A 20,896-nucleotide genomic window follows, 5' to 3' on the forward strand; every position below is an offset into this window, starting at 1 on the left:
CTCCTCCTTCAGACTGCTCCCATCTCCGAGACCTCCACGCGACTTGGGACCCTCTCCCGCCCTACCCGCGCCTCCTTTGGGAGGCAAAGCAGGGCGGTACGGTGCTCCGGGGTCCTCCTGCAGCTCCCCGGCTTCCTCCTTCTTCATGCTGGTGCTGGCGCTCGCGCATCAGAAGTGACGCGCACCCGAACTTCCGTTTTTTCCCCGGCGCCTTACACCGCAGCTCCCGCGCGCGCTGATCAGCGTCCTGGCCCAGGACATCCAGCGGCAGCATGGACGGGCGTCTCTGACCCCCCCCCCCCCCCAAACGGACCCTAACGAGGAGGAGGAGCACCACCAATCTCGCTGGGAGCCTCGGTATGCTATTTATTCCTGGCTAGAGAAGCCTCCAGGTAAGACCTTCTGTCTGTGACCCTCTGTAGTCACAACCTCTGACCATATGGACGGCGACAAACCCCTTCACTCTGCTTCTGTGGAGCCCAGCGCTCACCCCCCTGCTGTAAGTAGTGGGATGATGTCCCTTGCTGTCCATATTTTAATTTAAGCGACTTAGCATGACTTTCTCTCTCTCTCTTTTAGGGAGACAAAGTCTCTGCCCCTAAGAAGGCCAGCCGCAAGTGTGCTGCATGTGCGTCCAAGCTTCCCTCCACATATAAAAAGAAGCTCTGCCAGCCAGGCACAGACGAAGTTCTGCGTGCTGAACAGCCCTCTCTTATGGACAGCATCAGGACTCTCATCAGGCAGGAAGTTCAGTCTTCCATGGCGACCTTTTCCCAGCCTCCGACACCACAGCCTCCCCCTGCTAAGAAAAGGAAAATAGCCCCGGTAGTCTCTGACTCTGACTCAGGAGAATTGCATACTTCTGATTCAGGGGACCTTTGGGAGATTGAGAGTTCTGCCTCTATCTCTGCTCCCAAAACAGACAACAAAAAATATCTCTTTTCCTCCGAGGATTTGGAGGAATTATTGTCTATGGTGAGGGGCACCATGGGGGTGGAGGAGGAGGTGGAGGGCCATTCTGTACATGATGACATGTTCGGGGGGTTAAAGCCCAAATCTGTGAAGGGATTCCCCATACACGAAAATATAGAAAGCCTCATCCTCCATGAGTGGGGCCTTCCAGAGAAAGGGTTAAACGTCCCATCAGAGTTCAAGAACCGTTTTCCCCTTGAGGGAGACTGTTCTCTTTTTGAAATGCCCAAGGTTGATGTTCAAGTGTCAAGGGTAACCAAAAAAACGGCCCTGCCCTTTGAAGATTCCTCCCAGCTGAAAGATCCTATGGATCGCAAGACTGAGAGTTTATTGAGAAAATCTTGGGACACTTCAACTAACCTACTGAGATCAAACGTGGCCTCAACATGTGTAGCCAGATCCTTGTTCTTCTGGCTGCGTACATTGGAGAATCACCTGGTACAGGGTACACCCAGAGAAGAGATTCTTAATACTCTCTCTCTGCTCCAGAAGGCAACTGGATTCCTCGCGGACGCTTCCGCAGAATCAGTACGGGTTGCCGCTAAATCAGCGGTTCTCACTAATTCCGCTAGAAGAGCTTTGTGGCTTAAATCCTGGGGAGGCGATATTACCTCAAAGTCTAAGCTTTGCGGTATACCTTTCCAGGGTCATTATGTATTTGGGCCAGTTCTGGATGAAATCTTGGACAAAGCTTCAGATAAGAAGAAGGTCCTTCCGGAACAAAAGAACCCTAAAAAGCGGTTTTTTCGTTCCCCCCGTGACCAAACCCCCCAGCAAAATTACAGGGGTAAGGGCAAATCAGGACAATGGAGTTTACCCCAAGGGAGGGAAAGCCAGAAACATCCTGGTCCCCCAACCCACTCAGACCTCTGAAAAGCAATGACTGCTCTCCGGTCGGAGGTCGACTCTCAGGATTCCTCTCCCAGTGGCAGTTGATCACCACAAATCAGTGGGTCCTGCGTACCATACGGGAAGGCCTAAGATTGGAGTTCGAGAGCCCTCCTCCTCATCGTCTGACTATCACTTCTCTACAATCCCCAGGACTTCGGGAATTTTTGATGCCGGATATCTTAAACCTGCTTCGAGCGAAGGTGATTTCCCATGTACCACATCGGGAAATAGGAGAAGGTCACTATTCCCACCTCTTTTTGGTGAAAAAACCCTCCGGGAAACACCGTATCATTATAAACCTGAAACCTCTAAATCAGATAATAAAATACCGAAGGTTCAAAATGGAATCGATCAGATCAGCAATCCCGCTGATCGGTCAGGACTGGGTGATGGCGACGCTGGACCTGAGGGACGCATACTATCATGTGCCGATACACCCAGACCACAGAAGATTCCTCAGGTTCGCGATTTCCCAAAACAGATGGATCAGCCATTATCAATTCAATGTCCTTTCGTTCGGAGTCTCGTCTGCTCCACGAGTCTTCTCCAAGATCATGTCAGAAGCGGTAATCTTTATTCGTCAACAGGGGGTCTGTATCATTCCATACCTGGACGATTTTCTTATCGCCCCATCCGCTTCACGTCTCAGTCAGGATGTGACAAAGGTCCTCGACATCCTAGGATCGCTCAGGTGGATCCCGAACCTGGAGAAATCAGACCTCCAGCCTTCTCCACGGAAGAAATTCCTAGGAATCCTTCTGGATTCGGAGAAGAGAATGTCCTTTCTACCCAAGGACCGTCAGATCGATCTTGTCCGCAGGATCTCCAGGTTCAGAAATCAAAAAACCCCGACTCTGAGAGACTCTATGTCAATCCTGGGTTCATTGACATCTTGCATTCAAGCAGTCTCCTGGGCCCAGGCCCATACGAGAATACTTCAATCACACATCCTGGCATACTCAAGAGGACACCAGATGGCCTTAACCAGGAAGATTCCCCTTCCCTCTCGTGTGAGATCCTCTCTGTCATGGTGGCTGAACTCCCAAAATCTACACCGAGGAGTCAGCTGGGATCAGATTCTTCTCAGAGTACTCACAACAGACGCAAGTCAGAGAGGTTGGGGCGCCGTGATAGAAGGCTTCCACTTCCAGGGGTTGTGGGCCCCAGATGTAATACACAGTTCCTCAAATCTGAGGGAACTGAAAGCAGTGGAGGAGGCGCTAAAAGCCGCATCTGTCATCATCCAAGGTCACCATGTTCGGGTGATGTCCGACAATATGACCACCGTGGCCTATCTCCAACACCAAGGGGGCACAGGACACTCGAGCCTGAAGTTAACTGCTGGAAGGATTTTTTCCTGGGCAGAAAATCACCTTATGTCAATCTCTGCAGTACATATAAGGGGATTAGACAATTCCCAGGCGGATTATCTCAGCAGGAGGGACTTCCATCCAGGGGAGTGGTCTCTAAACCAGGATGTATTCCTAACCCTAGTCCAGAGGTGGGGAACTCCCGATGTGGACCTGTTTGCCAACATTCAGAACACAAAATCAAACACCTTCTTCTCCCTGAACCCCTCAAACGAGGCACTAGGACTGGACGCTTTCTCCCACCCCTGGGAGTTTACCCTGGCATATGCCTTTCCACCAATACCATTGCTACCCAGAACATTGCAGAAGATCCGGACGGATCAAGTTGCAACGATTCTGGTAGCCCCATTGTGGCCAGGAAGAAGCTGGTTCAGCGCACTGACAAGCATGTGTCTAGAAGGCCCGATTCTGTTTCCACAGAGACGCGACCTTCTTCAACAGGGTCCCCTGACCCATCCAGACCTACACAAACTAAAGCTGACAGCCTGGTTACTGAAGCCGAGATCCTGACAGCCAGAGGACTCTCGCAGGCAGTAATCGAAACCCTACAGAAGAGTAGGAAGCCGATAACTAACGCCATTTATGGCAAAATATGGAAAAAATTTTCATCATGGTGTGCCCCGAACAGACCGGATCCTTTTAACCCAAATATTGCACAGATTCTTCAATTTCTACAGAAGGGCTTAGAGCTGGGGCTTTCACCTAGTACCCTAAAAGTTCAGGTGTCAGCTCTTGGTTCTTTCTTTGACCGGGATCTAGCAAATCATCGATGGGTCAAACGATTCATATCATCGGCAACCAGAATCCGTCCGAGACTCCAGGTCCATACCCCCCCTTGGGACTTAAACCTGGTGCTAAAAGGTCTGGCCGGGGACCCCTTTGAACCCCTTTCAGCATCTAGCTTAAAGATCTTAACCCTGAAAACAGTCTTCCTGGTAGCTACCACTACTGCCAGGCATATAGGAGAGTTACAGACCTTATCAATCCAGGAACCATTCCTGACCATAACTACGGATAGTATAATCCTCAAATTAGACCCGTCCTTTACACCTAAGGTAGCTTCAAACTTTCACAGAAATCAGGACATCATATTATCATCTTTCTGTCCAAATCCCTCTAATCCAAAAGAAGAGGTCTTTCACACCCTGGACGTCCGCAGGGTGGTACTGTTCTACCTCCAACAAACGGAAGATTGGAGGTTGGATCAAAACCTGTTCACCCAGTGGTCAGGACGTAATAAGGGCAAGAAGGCAGCCAAAAGCACAATCGCTAATTGGATTAAGCAGGCCATTAGCCTAGCATACTCTTCTCAGAAGCTCACACCTCCAGCTTCACTGAAATCCCACTCTACCTGCTCAGTCTCAACTTCCTGGGCAGAAAGGGGAAGCGCATCAGCAGAGCAGATATGCAGAGCCGCCACCTGGTCGTCAATCCATACATTCACCAGGCACTATAGGCTCAACTTCAGCAGGGATCTATCGTTTGGCAGACGTGTTCTGCAGGCGGTTGTCCCTCCCTAAAGAAATTAGCGGTTGGTATCACTCCGATACTGCTGTCGTGGAAGGTGACTGGAGAAAATAGAATTAGTTCTTACCGGTAATTCGGTTTCTAGGAACCTTCCACGACAGCACTAATTTCCCTCCCTATCTGATTTATTAATTTTATGATTCCTGCTCTTAAGTGGTAACTATACATGCTACTGTGTCCAGAAAAAACACTGGTGGTTGCAGGAAGGGGAGGGGTATTTAACCTCTTTGTTTCTTGTCCCCTATTAGGGCGGGGAGACATCGTCCGATACTGCTGTCGTGGAAGGTTCCTAGAAACCGAATTACCGGTAAGAACTAATTCTATTTTCCCTCCCCAGGGACTGCTTTGGGACATCCCATGGTTCCTGTGTCCCCCAATGAAGCGATAGAGAAAACAGGATTTTTGGTTGCTTACCGTAAAATCTGTTTCGCGGGGCCTTCGTTGGGGGACACAGCACCCTCCCATGTTGATCCATCCTTTTATCTTTCTGTGTTCTTTGATTAGTTTTCTATGTTCTATCAGTACAGTTAATATATCTGTGGTTGTGTTCTTTCAACTTTGTTGTTTCTCCTACTGCTTTCTCACTAACTGAATATCAGAATGCCAGTCGGTGGGGTGTATACTGCAAAGGAGCTCACTTTTTTTGTGCATAGTGTTAGCCTCCTAGTGGCAGCAGCATACACCCATAGTTCCTGTGTCCCCCAATGAAGGCTTCGAGAAACAGATTTTATGGTAAGCAACCAAAAATCCTGTTTTTGGCGTTTTTACTTTTTTTCTCGCTACGCTGTTTAGCGATCAGGTTAATCCTTTTTTTTAATTGATAGATCGGGCGATTCTGAATGCAGCGATACCAAATATGTGTTTGATTTTATTTTTACTGTTTTATTTTGAAAGGGGGGGGGTGATTTGAACTTTTATATTTTTTAATCTTTTTTATATGTTTAGAAACATATTTTTTTTTTTACTTTTGGTATGCTTCAGTAGTCTCCATGGGGGACTAGAAGCTGCCATAGCCCTATTGTCTCTGCTACATAGAGGCTATGTTCCGATTGCCTCTATATAGCATATTTACTGACTCGCTATGAGCACCAACCACTGGGTGGCGCACACAGCAAGCCAGCACTGACAATCATAGATGTCTCCTGGAGACTTCAGTTTGTCATGCCAACACACCGGTGACCCACGATCACGTGACTGGGGTCACCGATGTGCTTATTTCTGGCATGATGGCCGGAAGCGCAATTTAAATGCAGCTGTCAGTTTGACAGCAGCATTTAGCTGGTTAATAGCCATGGGTGGATTGCGATTCCACCTGCGGCTATTGCGGGCACATGTCAGTTGTTCAAAACAGCTGACATGTCCCCGGAAAGATGTGGGCTCACAGCCGGAGCCCACATCAAAGGGAGGGAGTCTGACATCGGCATACTATTAAGCCCGATGTTAAGTGGTTAAAGCTGACATCTGAATGAGCTATTACTCAGAATTCTTCATATATAACTAAGGGCCCTTTCACATTGTGTTCTTCGCCATGTCCAGTGGACCCGTCAGTGCTTGTGTCCGAACTGCATTTTGCTACGTCTGGGTTTCCACCTCCAGTAGGTATGTCCCAAAACGATGCACGACAGGGCACACAGTGACCATGTCTGTACCATTCTAGTCAATAGCCCTTTGGCACAAACACCAAAATCCCATTTTACGGGGAATGTGGACTTAAGCCTTCATGGAACCACTGAATGTGGGGAAGAATGCAGTGTTGAAGGGGCCTACGTGATTTCTGCTATTGCGCATGACAACCGGTAAGATTTGTTGCACCTGAAGCTTTCTTACCTGCTTTCAGCACATTAGGGGGTATTCTGAGAGGGCACAAAAAGAACAGCAGGGGCTTCAAGTATGTAATAAGCTGCTTTTTTTATTTGTTTCCCTGGCAGAAAAATGGGATATGTCCTTTTAAGGAAACTTTGAAATCTACCATATAATGATTAAACTGATTTTCTTTTTTTAAATTGATGTTAGAATGTATCAGGTTTTTAGCCTTTTGTAGTCTCTTTAGTTTTTTTTAGATCCATTTGTGTAATTTACCACTAATAATGACATGCTTTTCATAGATGCGTTCTGCATATCCTCTCCTGTAATATGTTTATATTTTATTCACTTTTATTTTAGCCTTCAAGAGTTTGTTAAAGACTGTGGGGGCTATGCAAAGAAAATGGTAAATGAGCTGCTGGATCAGATAACAGAAGGAGATCATTCCAAAATTCTTTATCAACTAAAACAGGTGCACTTCTAAATACTTGTATATTCGTTAACAGAAGTATTCTCCTTGTGAGGTGAAGTCATATTGCTATGTTGCGCCATCACTTTATGATCTTTGCGATCCACACTGATCCTCGGAATGAAGAGGCAAATGGACGAAATTGCTCCTAACACCATTAGAATCTAATGAGTTAAATAGTTGGGATTAGAATTGTCTGATTCCTTCAAGAGGTTGTCCACTACTTTTACATTGACAACCTATCTGTAGGATAGGTCATCAATGTCTGATCCTCCGGGGTCCGGCACCCCCAAACAATCCATTGTTTGTTATAAGCGTCTGTGGCGGCAGCAAACGCCGGCTGGAAGCACTCACTTGCTCAGTCTACTTGTGTTGGCTGCAATGGGAGGCGAATGCGCAGTTCCCTGCTGCGGCCAGTACATGTAGACTGAGCAGCTCGACAAGTGAGTACTTCCGGCCAGCGTCCTCCGCCACAGACCCTAATTACAAGGGATCAGCGGGGGTGTTGGACCCCGGGTGATCAAACATTGATGACCTGTTCTGCACATAGGTCGTCAAAGTAAAAGTAGCGGACATCCTTTCAGTTGCAGCAGGCAGTGTCCGTTTCAAAATGAAGCTGTAGTAGTGTTATTGGATGAGATCTTGCCAGTGTTTTGTAAACATCTGTCTTCTTGATAACTTTTTATTCATTTTTTTTTTTTTTGTGTGTCAGCATGATGAAATAGATACATTTTTGACGTGTTTTGTTACTATTTTTTTGCGGTGTTAACATATGGAATAAATAAAGTACCGGTAACTGTTTTACAGTTCGGGTCATTCCAGACCCTGCGATAACAATTGTGTACGATTTTTTTTGTTTTGAAACAATGGCTGTATTTCTAGTGACGAAACTTATTTGCATTTTTTTTGTGGGTTTTTTATATAACTTTTTCACTTGGTCCCACAGAAAAAATGAATATTTTTTCTGTGATCGTTGGTCTCATACACTGAAGTATTCATATACTGAAGTGCATGAGACCTGTCAGTGTCTCACTGAGGCTACTTTTACACTTGCCGTGTTTTCTGCGGCCCATTATTGCAGGCATTTTTTGCGGGCCGTATTGCTGCAATTTTGCATCGTCTGCCACAATAACAGACTGCAAAAAACTTGCGGATCGACGTTTTTCGGGTTCCCAATGCTATAGCAAAAGTATTAGGAAAAAAAAACGGTGGTCCGTAAAATCAGAAGTCACGGTGCACCGCAAAGAGTACCTTACGTTGTTTTTGGGGCCCCAGTGATTTACAATGGGGCCCGTGTCCGTAAGCCGTGAAATATATATCGAGCAAGCTCGATATTTTTTCACGGCCATAAATACGGCCCTTACAGCGTACGGCACTCCTACAAATTTTTGCAGCTCGTTTTTGCGGCCCCATAGAAATGCATTTGGGCCGCAAAAACGGGCTGAAAAAACACGGCAAGTGTTAAACCAGCCTGACTGTGCCTGTGAGACCCTTCCTATTGCTTGTTCTAACAGACCACCATACCCTGGAGTCACCAGATGAGCTCTGGGAGGAATGACCATTATCTGCCCTCTGATTACAATTACATGTGGCTGATAATGTTAACGGGGATGTTTTAATTCCCTTTTTTTTTTCCAACAATAGATTTTTATTGAATTTTACAGATCGGGTACATAAACATAGTAACCTAGTTTTTAAGGTTCAAGGAAGAATTTAAGTCCATCTAGTTCAACCCTCAGCCTAACCTAACATGCCCTAACATGTTGATCCAGAGGAAGGCAAAAAAAAACCCATGTGGCAAACGGTAAGTTCCACATTGGGGGAAAAAAAACTCCTTCCTGACTCCACATACAGCAATCGGACTAGTTCCCTGGATCAATGCCCTATCAAGGAATCTAGTGTATATATAACCTGTAACATTACACTTTTCAAGAAAGGCATCCAGTCCCCCCTTAAATTTTAGTAATGAATCACTCGTTACAACATCATAAGGCAGAAAGCTCCATAGTCTCACTGCTCTTACAGTAAAGAATCCGCATCTGTGGTTATGGTTAACCCTTTCACGACATGCGCCGTACATGTACTGCGCATGTCGTGTCTCCCCCTTTGATGTGGGCTCCGGCAGTGAGCCCACATCAAAGTCGCGACATGTCAGCTGTTTTGTACAGCTGACATGTTCGCGCAATAGCGGCGGGTGAAATCGCTATTCACCCGCCGCTATTAACTAGTTAAATTCCGCTGTCATTTAACCGGCGCTTCCGGCCGGGCGGCCGGAATTGACGTCATCGCCGACCCCTGTCACATGATCGGGGGTCGGCAATGCATCAGGATGGTAACCATAGAGGTCCTTGAGACCTCTATGGTTACTAATGCCGGCCTGCTGTGAGCGCCCCCCTGTGGTCGGCGCTCACAGCACACCTGCATTTTACCCTTCGCCACGACAGCACCCCACATGAGAGAGAGGGATCCGCCCCATAGGAACAGGAAACCTACAGAATAAAAGGAGGCGGTCCCCTCTCCTCCTCAGTTTAGGTTTCCTGTTCCTACAGGGACCCGGCTTACCTACAGATGAAGAGGATCCCTGGGCCATGCACCCGCCTGCGCCGGTGTCTGAGGGAACGGCAGGGGCTGCGGTTCCAGAAGCAGCGGCGGGGGAGCCCCTGCTTGCAGCCTCCCCCCTCATCTGGCCAAGCATCCACGGTCCGGGTCCGGTCACCGTGGGTCCGCCCGGCACCGTGAGGACGCGCGCGCTGCAGCGGCCGGCTTAATACTTCTGGCCGCCGCATGGTTAGTGAGAGCGGCGCGTCTAACCCGGAAGTCGCTGGAGCACTTCCGGGTTGGTCCGGGGAGGCAGGAGAATGGGCGGCAGATTCAAAAATGCAGCGCTAGCGTCGGGCTGGTGTGTGTAAGATGGCTTCACCGGCCGACGAAGCGCACCTCAGTGCACCCAGTGCAACAGCGTTCTCCCAGCAAGGAGAGAAGCGCTAGGAGCAGCACAAAGAGTGGTGGTCGACCTCCAGAGAAGGGTTCTACCACCAAACGAAATCCGCCTCCAGAACCGGTCCCTGTCAGCTTCACTGGGTGAGTTTTTGAAAGAGTCTCTTCCTATATGCTGATATATGTTCCTCCTGTATCCTTCCTCTAGACTAAGAAAAGGACACACAAGTCCAAGCACAAAGAATATGCTTTATGTATGCAGCCCCTCCCGGATGATTACGCTAAAAAACTGTGTTCGGAGTGTATCATGCAAACCTAACGGCAGGAAAATATAATGACTCCATCAGATGTCAGAGCCATAATTCGGGAAGAAATGCAGGGTTTGGCGCAGACAAGTAAAGTAGCGCCAGTACCCGTCAGCTTAGCAGGTCCCGATCTCCAATTAGTTCGGAGTCAGAGGATGTACGTATATCCTCAGGCGAAGCGGGATCTCAGCCGAGCTCATCCGAAACTGAAGGGGGGCTTTGTCTTTCCAACAGCAGTGTGGACAACTTAATAAAATCTGTCAGGAGCACGATAGGGTGCTCAGACGAAAAGGAAAAGAAATCGGCTCAGGACATAATGTTCGCGGGGCTAGGACAGAGGAAACGTAGATCCTTCCCCGTCATACAAACCATTAAGGAAATCATTAAAAAGGAGTGGGATAAGCAAAACAGAGGTTTCCTACCATCATCCTCTAAAAGATGCTATCCCTTCAGCGACGAGGAGCTGAATTCCTGGTCAAAAGTGCCGAAGGTTGATGCCGCTGTAGCCTCCACAACCAAGCAGTCGGTCCTACCAGTGGAGGATTCAGGGGTCCTGACAGACCCGCTGGACCGTAAAGCAGAAGCTTTACTAAAAAGGTCGTGGGAAGCCAACACAGGGGCGTTCAGGCCCGCCATATCTAGTACCTGCACTGCAAGGTCGCTACTAGTGTGGATGGAGCAACTGGACGAACAGATTAGAGGTAGAACTTCGAGAGAGTCAATCCTGCCGAGATTCCCTCTAAATAAAGAAGCAGTAGCATTCCTGGCTGATGCCTCCGTGGATTCGCTACGTCTTGCAGCCAGGTCAGCCGGCCTAGTGAACATAGCCCGGCGAGCACTCTGGCTAAAAAACTGGAATGGGGACGCACAGGTCAAAGCAAAACTTTGTGCGATCCCCTGCCAGGGTGAGTTCCTTTTTGGAAAGACGCTGGATGAACTCCTGAATAAAGCAGGAGAAAGGAAGAAAGGCTTCCCTAACCAGTATCTTCCATCTTACAGGAGAGCCTTCAGAAGACGCCCCTTTACCAGGAACAAGCCGTTCAAACAAAGGGAGCGATGGGAGTCGAAGGACCCGAAGCAAAAAGGTGCCTTTTTTAGCGGGTCCCATAATCCGAAGCGCAAATACCGCTAACCAGGAAGTGGGCGGCAGATTAAAATTCTTCCTTCCCAAATGGGAACAAATAACATCCAGCCAGTGGATTCTGGACATTGTGCAATACGGCCTAAAATTGGAATTTGACCGAATCCCTTGGGATTCCTTTATAGTAACATCACCAAAAGGTCAAGACCAACAAAGGGCTCTGGAATCAGAGATCCTATCTCTTCTATCTAAAAAAGTCCTGATAGAAGTTCCCCAGGATCAAGAAGGGAAGGGGTTCTATTCCCCTTTATTCTTGATCAATAAGCCAGATGGTTCATTTAGAACCATCATAAATCTCAAAAGATTAAATTCCTTCCTGCGTAATCATACCTTCAAAATGGAATCCATTAGTTCCACCATAAAACTCTTATTTCCTAGGTGTGTCATGGCCAGAATAGACTTAAAAGATGCCTATTATCATCTTCCCATACATGCCGAACATCAGCAGTACCTAAGGGTAGCAGTCACCCTGGAGGGACAGGTTCGTCACTTTCAGTATGTAGCAATGCCATTTGGGCTTTCTATGGCTCCCCGCGTCTTCACTAAGGTGTTACTAGAAGTGATGGCTCATCTACGCCAACGAGATACCTTGATAATACCCTACCTAGATGACTTTCTAGTAGTAGGAAACTCTATACTTCAGTGTAAAACTCGTTTATCTAATACGATCTCGTCCCTACAGGAGTTAGGTTGGATCGTCAACTTCGAAAAATCCCGGCTGAATCCAGAAACAGTTCAGACATTTCTAGGAATCCAGCTAGACTCCGTAAGTCAGAAATGCTTCCTTCCTCAGTCAAAAAGACTGACAATACAATCAAGGGTATCAGACGCAATACGCAACCCCTACATGACACTAAGAAAAGCCATGTCCTTACTGGGGTCATTATCATCATGTATCTCTGCTGTACCATGGGCACAATTTCATACTCGTCAATTGCAGTATGAAGTATTGTCGGCTCAGGGAAAAGACGGATATCTAGAAAGTAGAATAACTCTTTCCTAAGATGTCTTAGAATCACTATCCTGGTGGCTAGACATGGACCACCTCTCAGGGGGTGTGCCATGGATGATAGACCCGTCTAAAATAATTACCACCGACGCCAGCCCCATTGGGTGGGGAGCACATATGGAAGACAGTCTGGCCCAAAATACTTGGGACCAGGCAGAATTGACGTGTTCCTCCAACTGGAAGGAGTTAAAAGCAGTGGAATATGCCTTAAAACATTTTCTTCCACAGATTCATGGAGCAAATGTAAGAATTTACTCGGACAATTCCACCACAGTGGCATATGTGAACCGTCAGGGTGGTACAAGGTCAGGAAGTCTAATGACCATAGCTGCAGACATCTTTCAGCTGGCAGAGACTCATCTAACCTCCCTAACAGCCCTGCACATCAGAGGTGTAGAGAACATCAGGGCAGACTACCTCAGCCGAAACGAGTTACGTCAAGGGGAATGGACCTTAAACAAATCCGTATTCAGAATGATAACAGAATCATGGGGGATACCACAAATCGACCTATTTGCCACAAGAGACAACCGGCAAGTAAAAAGGTTCGCTTCCCTGAACACCATGGATCACCCAGATATGTTGGACTCTCTCCACCATCCTTGGAGGTTCAGACTGGCATACGCCTTTCCTCCGATGTCTCTGATTCCTCTAGTGATCAGAAAGATCAGGAGGGAACAAGCAAGAGTAATCCTCATTGCACCATTCTGGCCGAAAAGACCATGGTTCTCTTGTCTCCAGACCATGTGCCTATGCGATCCATGGATTCTCCCATCAGACAAGGAGCTGCTGTCCCAAGGCCCCTTTTTCCACCCGCAAGTGAAAGGTCTTCACTTGACGGCGTGGAATTTGAGAGGCAACTATTAAGTTCAAGAGGGTTCTCAGCAGAACTAGTAAACACCCTCTTATTGAGCAGAAAAAGATCTACCACCCTAATATATAGTAGGGTATGGAATACATTTTTAGACTTTTACACGGTACCGTTCACTAAGCAAGTTCCAGTCACACCTATTCTAGAGTTCTTGCAAAAAGGCCGAGAATTAGGGTTATCTGTAAATACCTTAAGAGTTCAGGTCTCGGCATTAGGAGCCCTATATGGATGCAATATAGCAGCTAATAGGTGGATCTCCAGATTCATAAAATCTTGTGAACGTAGTAAACTGGTCCATATTCCCCGTCTACCTCCGTGGGATTTAAATCTAGTATTAGAGGCCTTAACCAGCTCCCCATTTGAGCCACTAGATTCAATACCTTTAAAAGTCCTGACATATAAAGTATCCCTCTTGGTAGCCCTAACCTCCGCTAGACGGGTTAGCGACATCCAGGCCCTATCAGTAGACCCACCCTTCTTACTGATATTTCATGATCGGATAGTCCTAAAACCAGACCCCTCATACCTCCCTAAGGTAGCGTCCACCTACCACAGGTCACAAGAGATATTTCTCCCTTCCTTTTTTGATTCACCTGTAACTCCAGAACAACATAAGTTCCACACCTTAGATGTCAGAAGAGCCATCCTGACTTATATAGAAAGGTCTCAGACATGGAGTAGCGCTCTGTTTATCTCCTTTCAGGGCCGCAAGAAAGGACATGGGGTCACGAGAGCTACCATATCTCGGTGGATCAGAGATGCTATCTGCTTGGCCTATACGTCAAGAGGCGAGATTCCTCCAGTGGGTATAAAAGCGCACTCAACACGAGCCATGGCGTCCTCCTGGGCGGAACAAGCAGATGTACCGATCCATTTAATATGTAAGGCCGCAACTTGGTCTACACCTTCTACCTTTTACAGCCATTATAGACTCGATCTATCTACATCTTCTGATCTGACCTTTGGTAGAGCTGTTCTTAATAAAGTAATCCCACCCAAATAATGACTCTCTGAAAATCTCTCATGTGGGGTGCTGTCGTGGCGAAGGGTAAAAAGCCGGATTACTTACCGGTAATGCTCTTTTAATGAGTCCACGACAGCACCCATTTACTACCCTCCCTAAGTTATGCACAGCTCTTCCTTTTAAGTTCAGAAATAATGGTTGTATAGAGTTTAAGATATTTATGTTGCTGAATAAGAATTGATACTAAAGCTTTTGCGGTTCCCTTTTTGTACTCTGTAAACTAAACTGAGGAGGAGAGGGGACCGCCTCCTTTTATTCTGTAGGTTTCCTGTTCCTATGGGGCGGATCCCTCTCGCTCATGTGGGGTGCTGTCGTCGACTCATTAAAAGAGCATTACCGGTAAGTAATCCGGCTTTTCAGCTACATAGCAGCGATCTCATGATCGCTGCTATGTAGCTGAGCCAATCGAGTGGTGCCAGCTTTTAGCCTCCCATGGAGGCTATTGAAGCATGGCACAAGTAAAAAAAAAAAATGTTTTTAAAAATATGAAAAAAATATAAAAGTTTAAACCACCCCCCTTTCGCCCCATCCTAAATAAAACAATTAAAAAAAAAATCAAACCTACACGTATTTGGTATCGCCGCGTTCAGAATCGCCCGATCTATCAATAAAAAAAGCATTAACCTGATCGCTAAACAGCGTAGCGAGAAAAAAATCCGAAACGCCAGAATTACGTTTTTTTTGTCGCCGCGACATTGCATTAAAATGCAATAACGGGCGATCAAAAGAACGTATCTGCACAAAAGTGATATTATTAAAAACGTCAGCTCGGCACGCAAAAAATAAGCCTTCACCCGACCCCAGATCACGAAAAATGGAGACGCTTCGGGTATCGGAAAATGGCACTTTTTTTTTTTTAAGGAAAGTTTTGAATTTTTTTTCACCACTTGGATAAAAAATAACCTAGACATGTTTGGTGTCTATGAACTCGTAATGACCTAGAGAATCACAATGGCAGGTTAGTTTTAGCATTTAGTGAGCGTAGCAAAAAAGCCAAACAAAAAACAAGTGTGGGATTGCACTTTTTTTGCAATTTCACCGCACTTGGAATTTTTTTCCCATTTTCTAGTAAAAGACATGGTAAAACCAAAGGTGTCATTCAAAAGTACAACTCGTCCCGCAAAAAATAAGCCCTCACATGACCATATTGACGGAAAAATAAAAAAGTTATGGCTCTGGGAAGGAGGGAAGTGAAAAACGAAAACGCAAAAACGAAAAAGGGTCGCGACTTGAAGGGGTTAAACCTTCTTTCCTTCAGACGTAGAGGATGCCCCCTTGTCCCTGTCTCAGGTCTATGAGTAAAAAGATCATTAGAAAGGTCTTTGTACTGTCCCCTCATGTATTTATACATTGTAATAAGATCACCCCTTGGTTTTGCAGACCCCCCTGTCCTCTAATAACCTTGGTCGCTCTTCTCTGCACCCGCTCTAGTTCAGCTATGTCTTTCTTATACACCGGGGACCAGAACTGTACACAGTTGAAGGCAGGACTGAGAGGTGACTGAAAATGTCCCAGGTGTGGTGAGGAAGGCGCTGATCTGCTACATATGATGTGGTCGTGTGATCACCTGCAACCCTTTTGGGTGAAGGTGCTTAACTTGATCCAGGAGGTGACAGGAGTAGATGTGGTGCGTAAACCGCTGACTTGCCTTTTGGGCTGTATGGATGATATTGCTACGGATGAATGTGGAAGGCTGACTATCGCAAGATTGCTGTATGCTGCGAGAAAGCTTATCGCAATGCATTGGTTGGATGAAAAAACGCCAGGAAAAAAGTAATTTATCAACAATATAAATTTTATTGTCATTATGGAAAGAAGCATATACAGTAAGAGCGGTCAGAATGCAAAATTTGAAAATGTGTGGGGCGGATGGATGGATTACCCAGGTGTGGCGTCTGCTGAGTTACTGCAAAGTAGAATGGGGGTCGTTTAGTTGATTCTGGAGGGACTCCTACATGTACAGGTGTGTTTTTGTAAAGCTTGCTATCTTTTCTCAAGAGGTGATGTTGTCATATGGTTGTATTGGATAACGGGCAAGAGATTGGGGGGAGGGAGAGGGGGGTTGGTTAGGGGGTAAGGGTGATGTTTAGTAAAATGAAAATGTATTATCAGGTCATGTATCTAATGTATTCGTCTGAAAATTGTATCGGACTGTGTTAATGGTATGTCATATGCTTTAATAAAAATTACATGATTTAAAGAACTGTACACCGTATTCTAAGTGTGGTCGAACTAGTGACTTGTATTGAGGTAAAACTATGTCCTCCTCATGAGCATCTATGCCTCTTTTAATGCATCCCATTATTTTATTTGCCTTTGTAGCAGCTGCCTGACACTGGCCACTAAATATGAGTTTGTCATCCACCCATACACCCAGGTCTTTTTCATTGACAGTTTTGCCCAGTGTTTTACAATTAAGCACATAGTTATACATCTTTTTTCGTCTGCCAAGTGCATGACCTTACATTTATCCCCATTAAAGTTCATTTATCAGCCCAAGCTTGTAGTTTACATAAATCCTCCTGTAATATAAAATTGTCCTCCTCTGTATTGATTACCGTGCAGAGTTTAGTGTCATTTACAAAAATTGAAATTCTACTGTGTATTCCCCCTACAAGGTCATTCATAAATGTTAAAAAGAAGAGGGCCCAATACTGACCCCTGTGGTACCCCACTGCTAACTGTGACCCATTCTGAGTGTGCTCCATTAATTACCACCCTTTGTTTCCTATCCTTGAGCCAGCTCTTTACCAACTTACACACATTTTCCCCTATCCCCATTGTTCTCATTTTATGTATCAACTTTTTGTGTGGCACCGTATCAAAAGCTTTTGAAAAGTCCATATACACTACGTCCACTGCGTTCCCTTGGTCCCGTCCGGAACTTACCTCGTCATAGAAATTGATCAGATTAGTCTGACATGAACGGTCCCTAGTAAACCTGTGTTGATATTGTGTCATTAGGTTATTCCTCTTCAGATACTCCAGTATAGCATCCCTTAGATGCCCTCCAGGATTTTACCCACAGTAGAGGTTAAGCTTACTGGCCTATAATTTCCGAGTTCAGTTTTTGTCCCCTTTTTTTAATATTGGCACCACATTTGCTATACTCCAGTCCTGTGGTTCAGACCCTGTTATTATGGACTCTTTAAAGATTAAAAATAATGGTCTATCAATGACTGTACTTAATTCCTGCAGTACTCGGGGGTGTATCCCATCCGGGCCCAGAGATTTGTCAATATTAGTGATTTTTAGACACCGCCATACTTCCTGCTGGGTTAAGCAAGTGACATTTAATGGGGAATTTTTGTTATCACTAGTGTTGAGCGATACCTTCCGATATTCAAAAGTATCGGAATCGGATTGGATTGGCCGATAACCAAAAAATATCGGATATCGCCGATACCGATACCCGATACCAATACAAGTGAATGGGACACAAATATCGGAACGTAAATCAGCCCTTTCTGTCCTTCTATATGCTGTTCTGGAGGGGGGAAGAGTGTGGGCGGTGCGTGGGCGGACACTGTGAGTGTCTGTGTGTGCGGGCGGGGTCTGTGCGGGCCTGCCAGGGATCTAATTCTATGCGGCGCTGTATCCGGGCTGCACAGGCTCTATGCGGCGTGCTGGGGCTCGATGTGGCGTGGGGGTCTCTGTGCGGCGAGGGGGGGGGTGTCTCTGCGGCGTGGGGGGTGTCTCTGCTGCATGGGGGGTGTCTCTGCGGCGTGGGGGGGTCTCTGCAGCGTGGGGGGGTCTCTGCGGCATGGGGGGGTCTCTGCGGCATGGGGGGGTCTCTGCGGCATTGGGGGGTCTCTGGCGTGGGGGGGGGTCAGTGTGTGGGTCTCAGTGCGGGCATCGTCCGATGGGACTACAAGTCCCATCGGGCTATGCCTGCTACACTTTAATGATATATAATAAAACCTGGCACTCAACTTATACTTGGAAGTGAATTTTATTTTCCAGCAACAAATTTCCAGCAACAAAAACGTTTCGGTCATTAATTAGACCTTCATCAGTTACTGTAGATGCAATCAAAACAATATACAAAGAAAAAAAACAAAGTAAATAGAACAGAAAAAATCAAACAAAATAAAGTATGTACAAGACTGGACTTCCAGTATATCAATAACATGGCAGGGTAAATAGTAAAATGGTACATAGATACCGTACAAAATCAACCAATCTTGGCACAATAAAAAAAGGAAATGAATGGCTAAATCATGAGAGGAGGAGATCACATACCAGATGGTGAGTGGTGCCTGGAATAAAGACGAGCCCGTGTAGGCAGATAGTAATAATAGATTTCTGCAATGAAGGGTTAAAGCTACATAAGATGTATGCCCAGTGGCGTGGTGTTAGGTGTGGAAATTCAGAGACATACCACTAGTGGATGTAAAGGAGGTCCATATAGGTCAACCTAATGGGTATAAAATGCAGGGTACATAGGTACTGATGCCGGCTAAAAAGTGAAAGTAAAAATAAGGATATAAGAATAAGAAGGAAGCTTACCGCTTGTGCAAGGCGTCAGACAAGCGGTGGACACCGCGTCTGTGACGCCTTGCACAAGCGGTAAGCTTCCTTCTTATTCTTATAGCCTTATTTTTACTTTCACTTTCACTTTTTAGCCGGCATCAGTACCTATGTACCCTGCATTTTATACCCATTAGGCTGACCTATATGGACCTCCTTTACATCCACTAGTGGTATGTCTCTGAATTTCCACACCTAACACCACGCCACTGGGCATACATCTTATGTAGCTTTAACCCTTCATTGCAGAAATCTATTATTACTATCTGCCTACACGGGCTCGTCTTTTTTCCAGGCACCACTCACCATCTGGTATGTGATCTCCTTCTCTCATGATTTAGCCATTCATTTCCTTTTTTTATTGTGCCAAGATTGGTTGATTTTGTACGGTTTCTATGTACCATTTTACTATTTACCCTGCCATGTTATTGATATACTGGAAGTCCAGTCTTGTACATACTTTATTTTGTTTGATTTTTTCTGTTCTATTTACTTTGTTTTTTTTCTTTGTATATTGTTTTGATTGCATCTACAGTAACTGATGAAGGTCTAATTAATGACCGAAACGTTTTTGTTGCTGGAAATTTGTTGCTGGAAAATAAAATTCACTTCCAAGTATAAGTTGAGTGCCAGGTTTTATTATATATCATTAAGGTGTTGGAACCTACCTGGGCACCATATCCTATATGCTGTGCGCACGTTTATCTATTAAAATGCCTGCTACACTGACAGTGATTGACACATTAGCCAATGATGGGACAGTAGTAGTCCCATCATCCGGCTAATGTGTTGAATGAAAAAAAAAAAAAATACTCCATACATGCTACATACATACATGCTACATACATACATACATTCATACATACATACATACATACATACATACATACATACATACATGCTACATACATACATGCTACATACATACATACATGCTACATACTACATACATACATGCTACATACATACATGCTACATACATACATGCTACATACATACATACATACATGCTACATACATACATGCTACATACATACATGCTACATACATACAGTGGGGCAAAAAAGTATTTAGTCAGTCAGCAATAGTGCAAGTTCCACCACTTAAAAAGATGAGAGGCGTCTGTAATTTACATCATAGGTAGACCTCAACTATGGGAGACAAACTGAGAAAAAAAAAATCCAGAAAATCACATTGTCTGTTTTTTTATCATTTTATTTGCATATTATGGTGGAAAATAAGTATTTGGTCAGAAACAAAATTTCATCTCAATACTTTGTAATATATCCTTTGTTGGCAATGACAGAGGTCAAACGTTTTCTGTAAGTCTTCACAAGGTTGCCACACACTGTTGTTGGTATGTTGGCCCATTCCTCCATGCAGATCTCCTCTAGAGCAGTGATGTTTTTGGCTTTTCGCTTGGCAACACGGACTTTCAACTCCCTCCAAAGGTTTTCTATAGGGTTGAGATCTGGAGACTGGCTAGGCCACTCCAGGACCTTGAAATGCTTCTTACGAAGCCACTCCTTCGTTGCCCTGGCGGTGTGCTTTGGATCATTGTCATGTTGAAAGACCCAGCCACGTTTCATCTTCAATGCCCTTGCTGATGGAAGGAGGTTTGCACTCAAAATCTCACGATACATGGCCCCATTCATTCTTTCATGTACCCGGATCAGTCGTCCTGGCCCCTTTGCAGAGAAACAGCCCCAAAGCATGATGTTTCCACCACCATGCTTTACATTAGGTATGGTGTTTGATGGATGAAACTCAGTATTCTTTTTCCTCCAAACACGACAAGTTGTGTTTCTACCAAACAGTTCCAGTTTGGTTTCATCAGACCATAGGACATTCTCCCAATACTCTTCTGGATCATCCAAATGCTCTCTAGCAAACTTCAGACGGGCCCGGACATGTACTGGCTTAAGCAGTGGGACATGTCTGGCACTGCAGGATCTGAGTCCATGGTGGCGTAGTGTGTTACTTATGGTAGGCCTTGTTACATTGGTCCCAGCTCTCTGCTGTTCATTCACTAGGTCCCCCCGCGTGG

The 20,896-nt window shown here is 45.7% G+C and overlaps 1 protein-coding gene across 10 annotated transcripts in view; it reads left to right on the forward strand.

Moving 5' to 3' along the window:
* Nucleotides 1–20,896, forward strand: part of BRD9 (bromodomain containing 9) — a 301,749-nt gene that overhangs the window by 227,413 nt on the left and 53,440 nt on the right. For 9 of the 10 annotated variants that reach the window (XM_077269514.1, XM_077269516.1, XM_077269517.1 and 6 more), the window contains one exon: nucleotides 6,924–7,035. In XM_077269514.1, coding sequence (XP_077125629.1) covers nucleotides 6,924–7,035 — 112 coding nt within the window. Of the gene's footprint in view, nucleotides 1–6,923; nucleotides 7,036–13,998; nucleotides 14,439–20,896 lie in introns of those variants that run through there. The other variant, XM_077269519.1, reaches the window with a different exon arrangement.

The sequence above is a fragment of the Ranitomeya variabilis genome, chromosome 6 (assembly GCF_051348905.1).
Source record: "Ranitomeya variabilis isolate aRanVar5 chromosome 6, aRanVar5.hap1, whole genome shotgun sequence".
NCBI lineage: Eukaryota > Metazoa > Chordata > Amphibia > Anura > Dendrobatidae > Ranitomeya > Ranitomeya variabilis.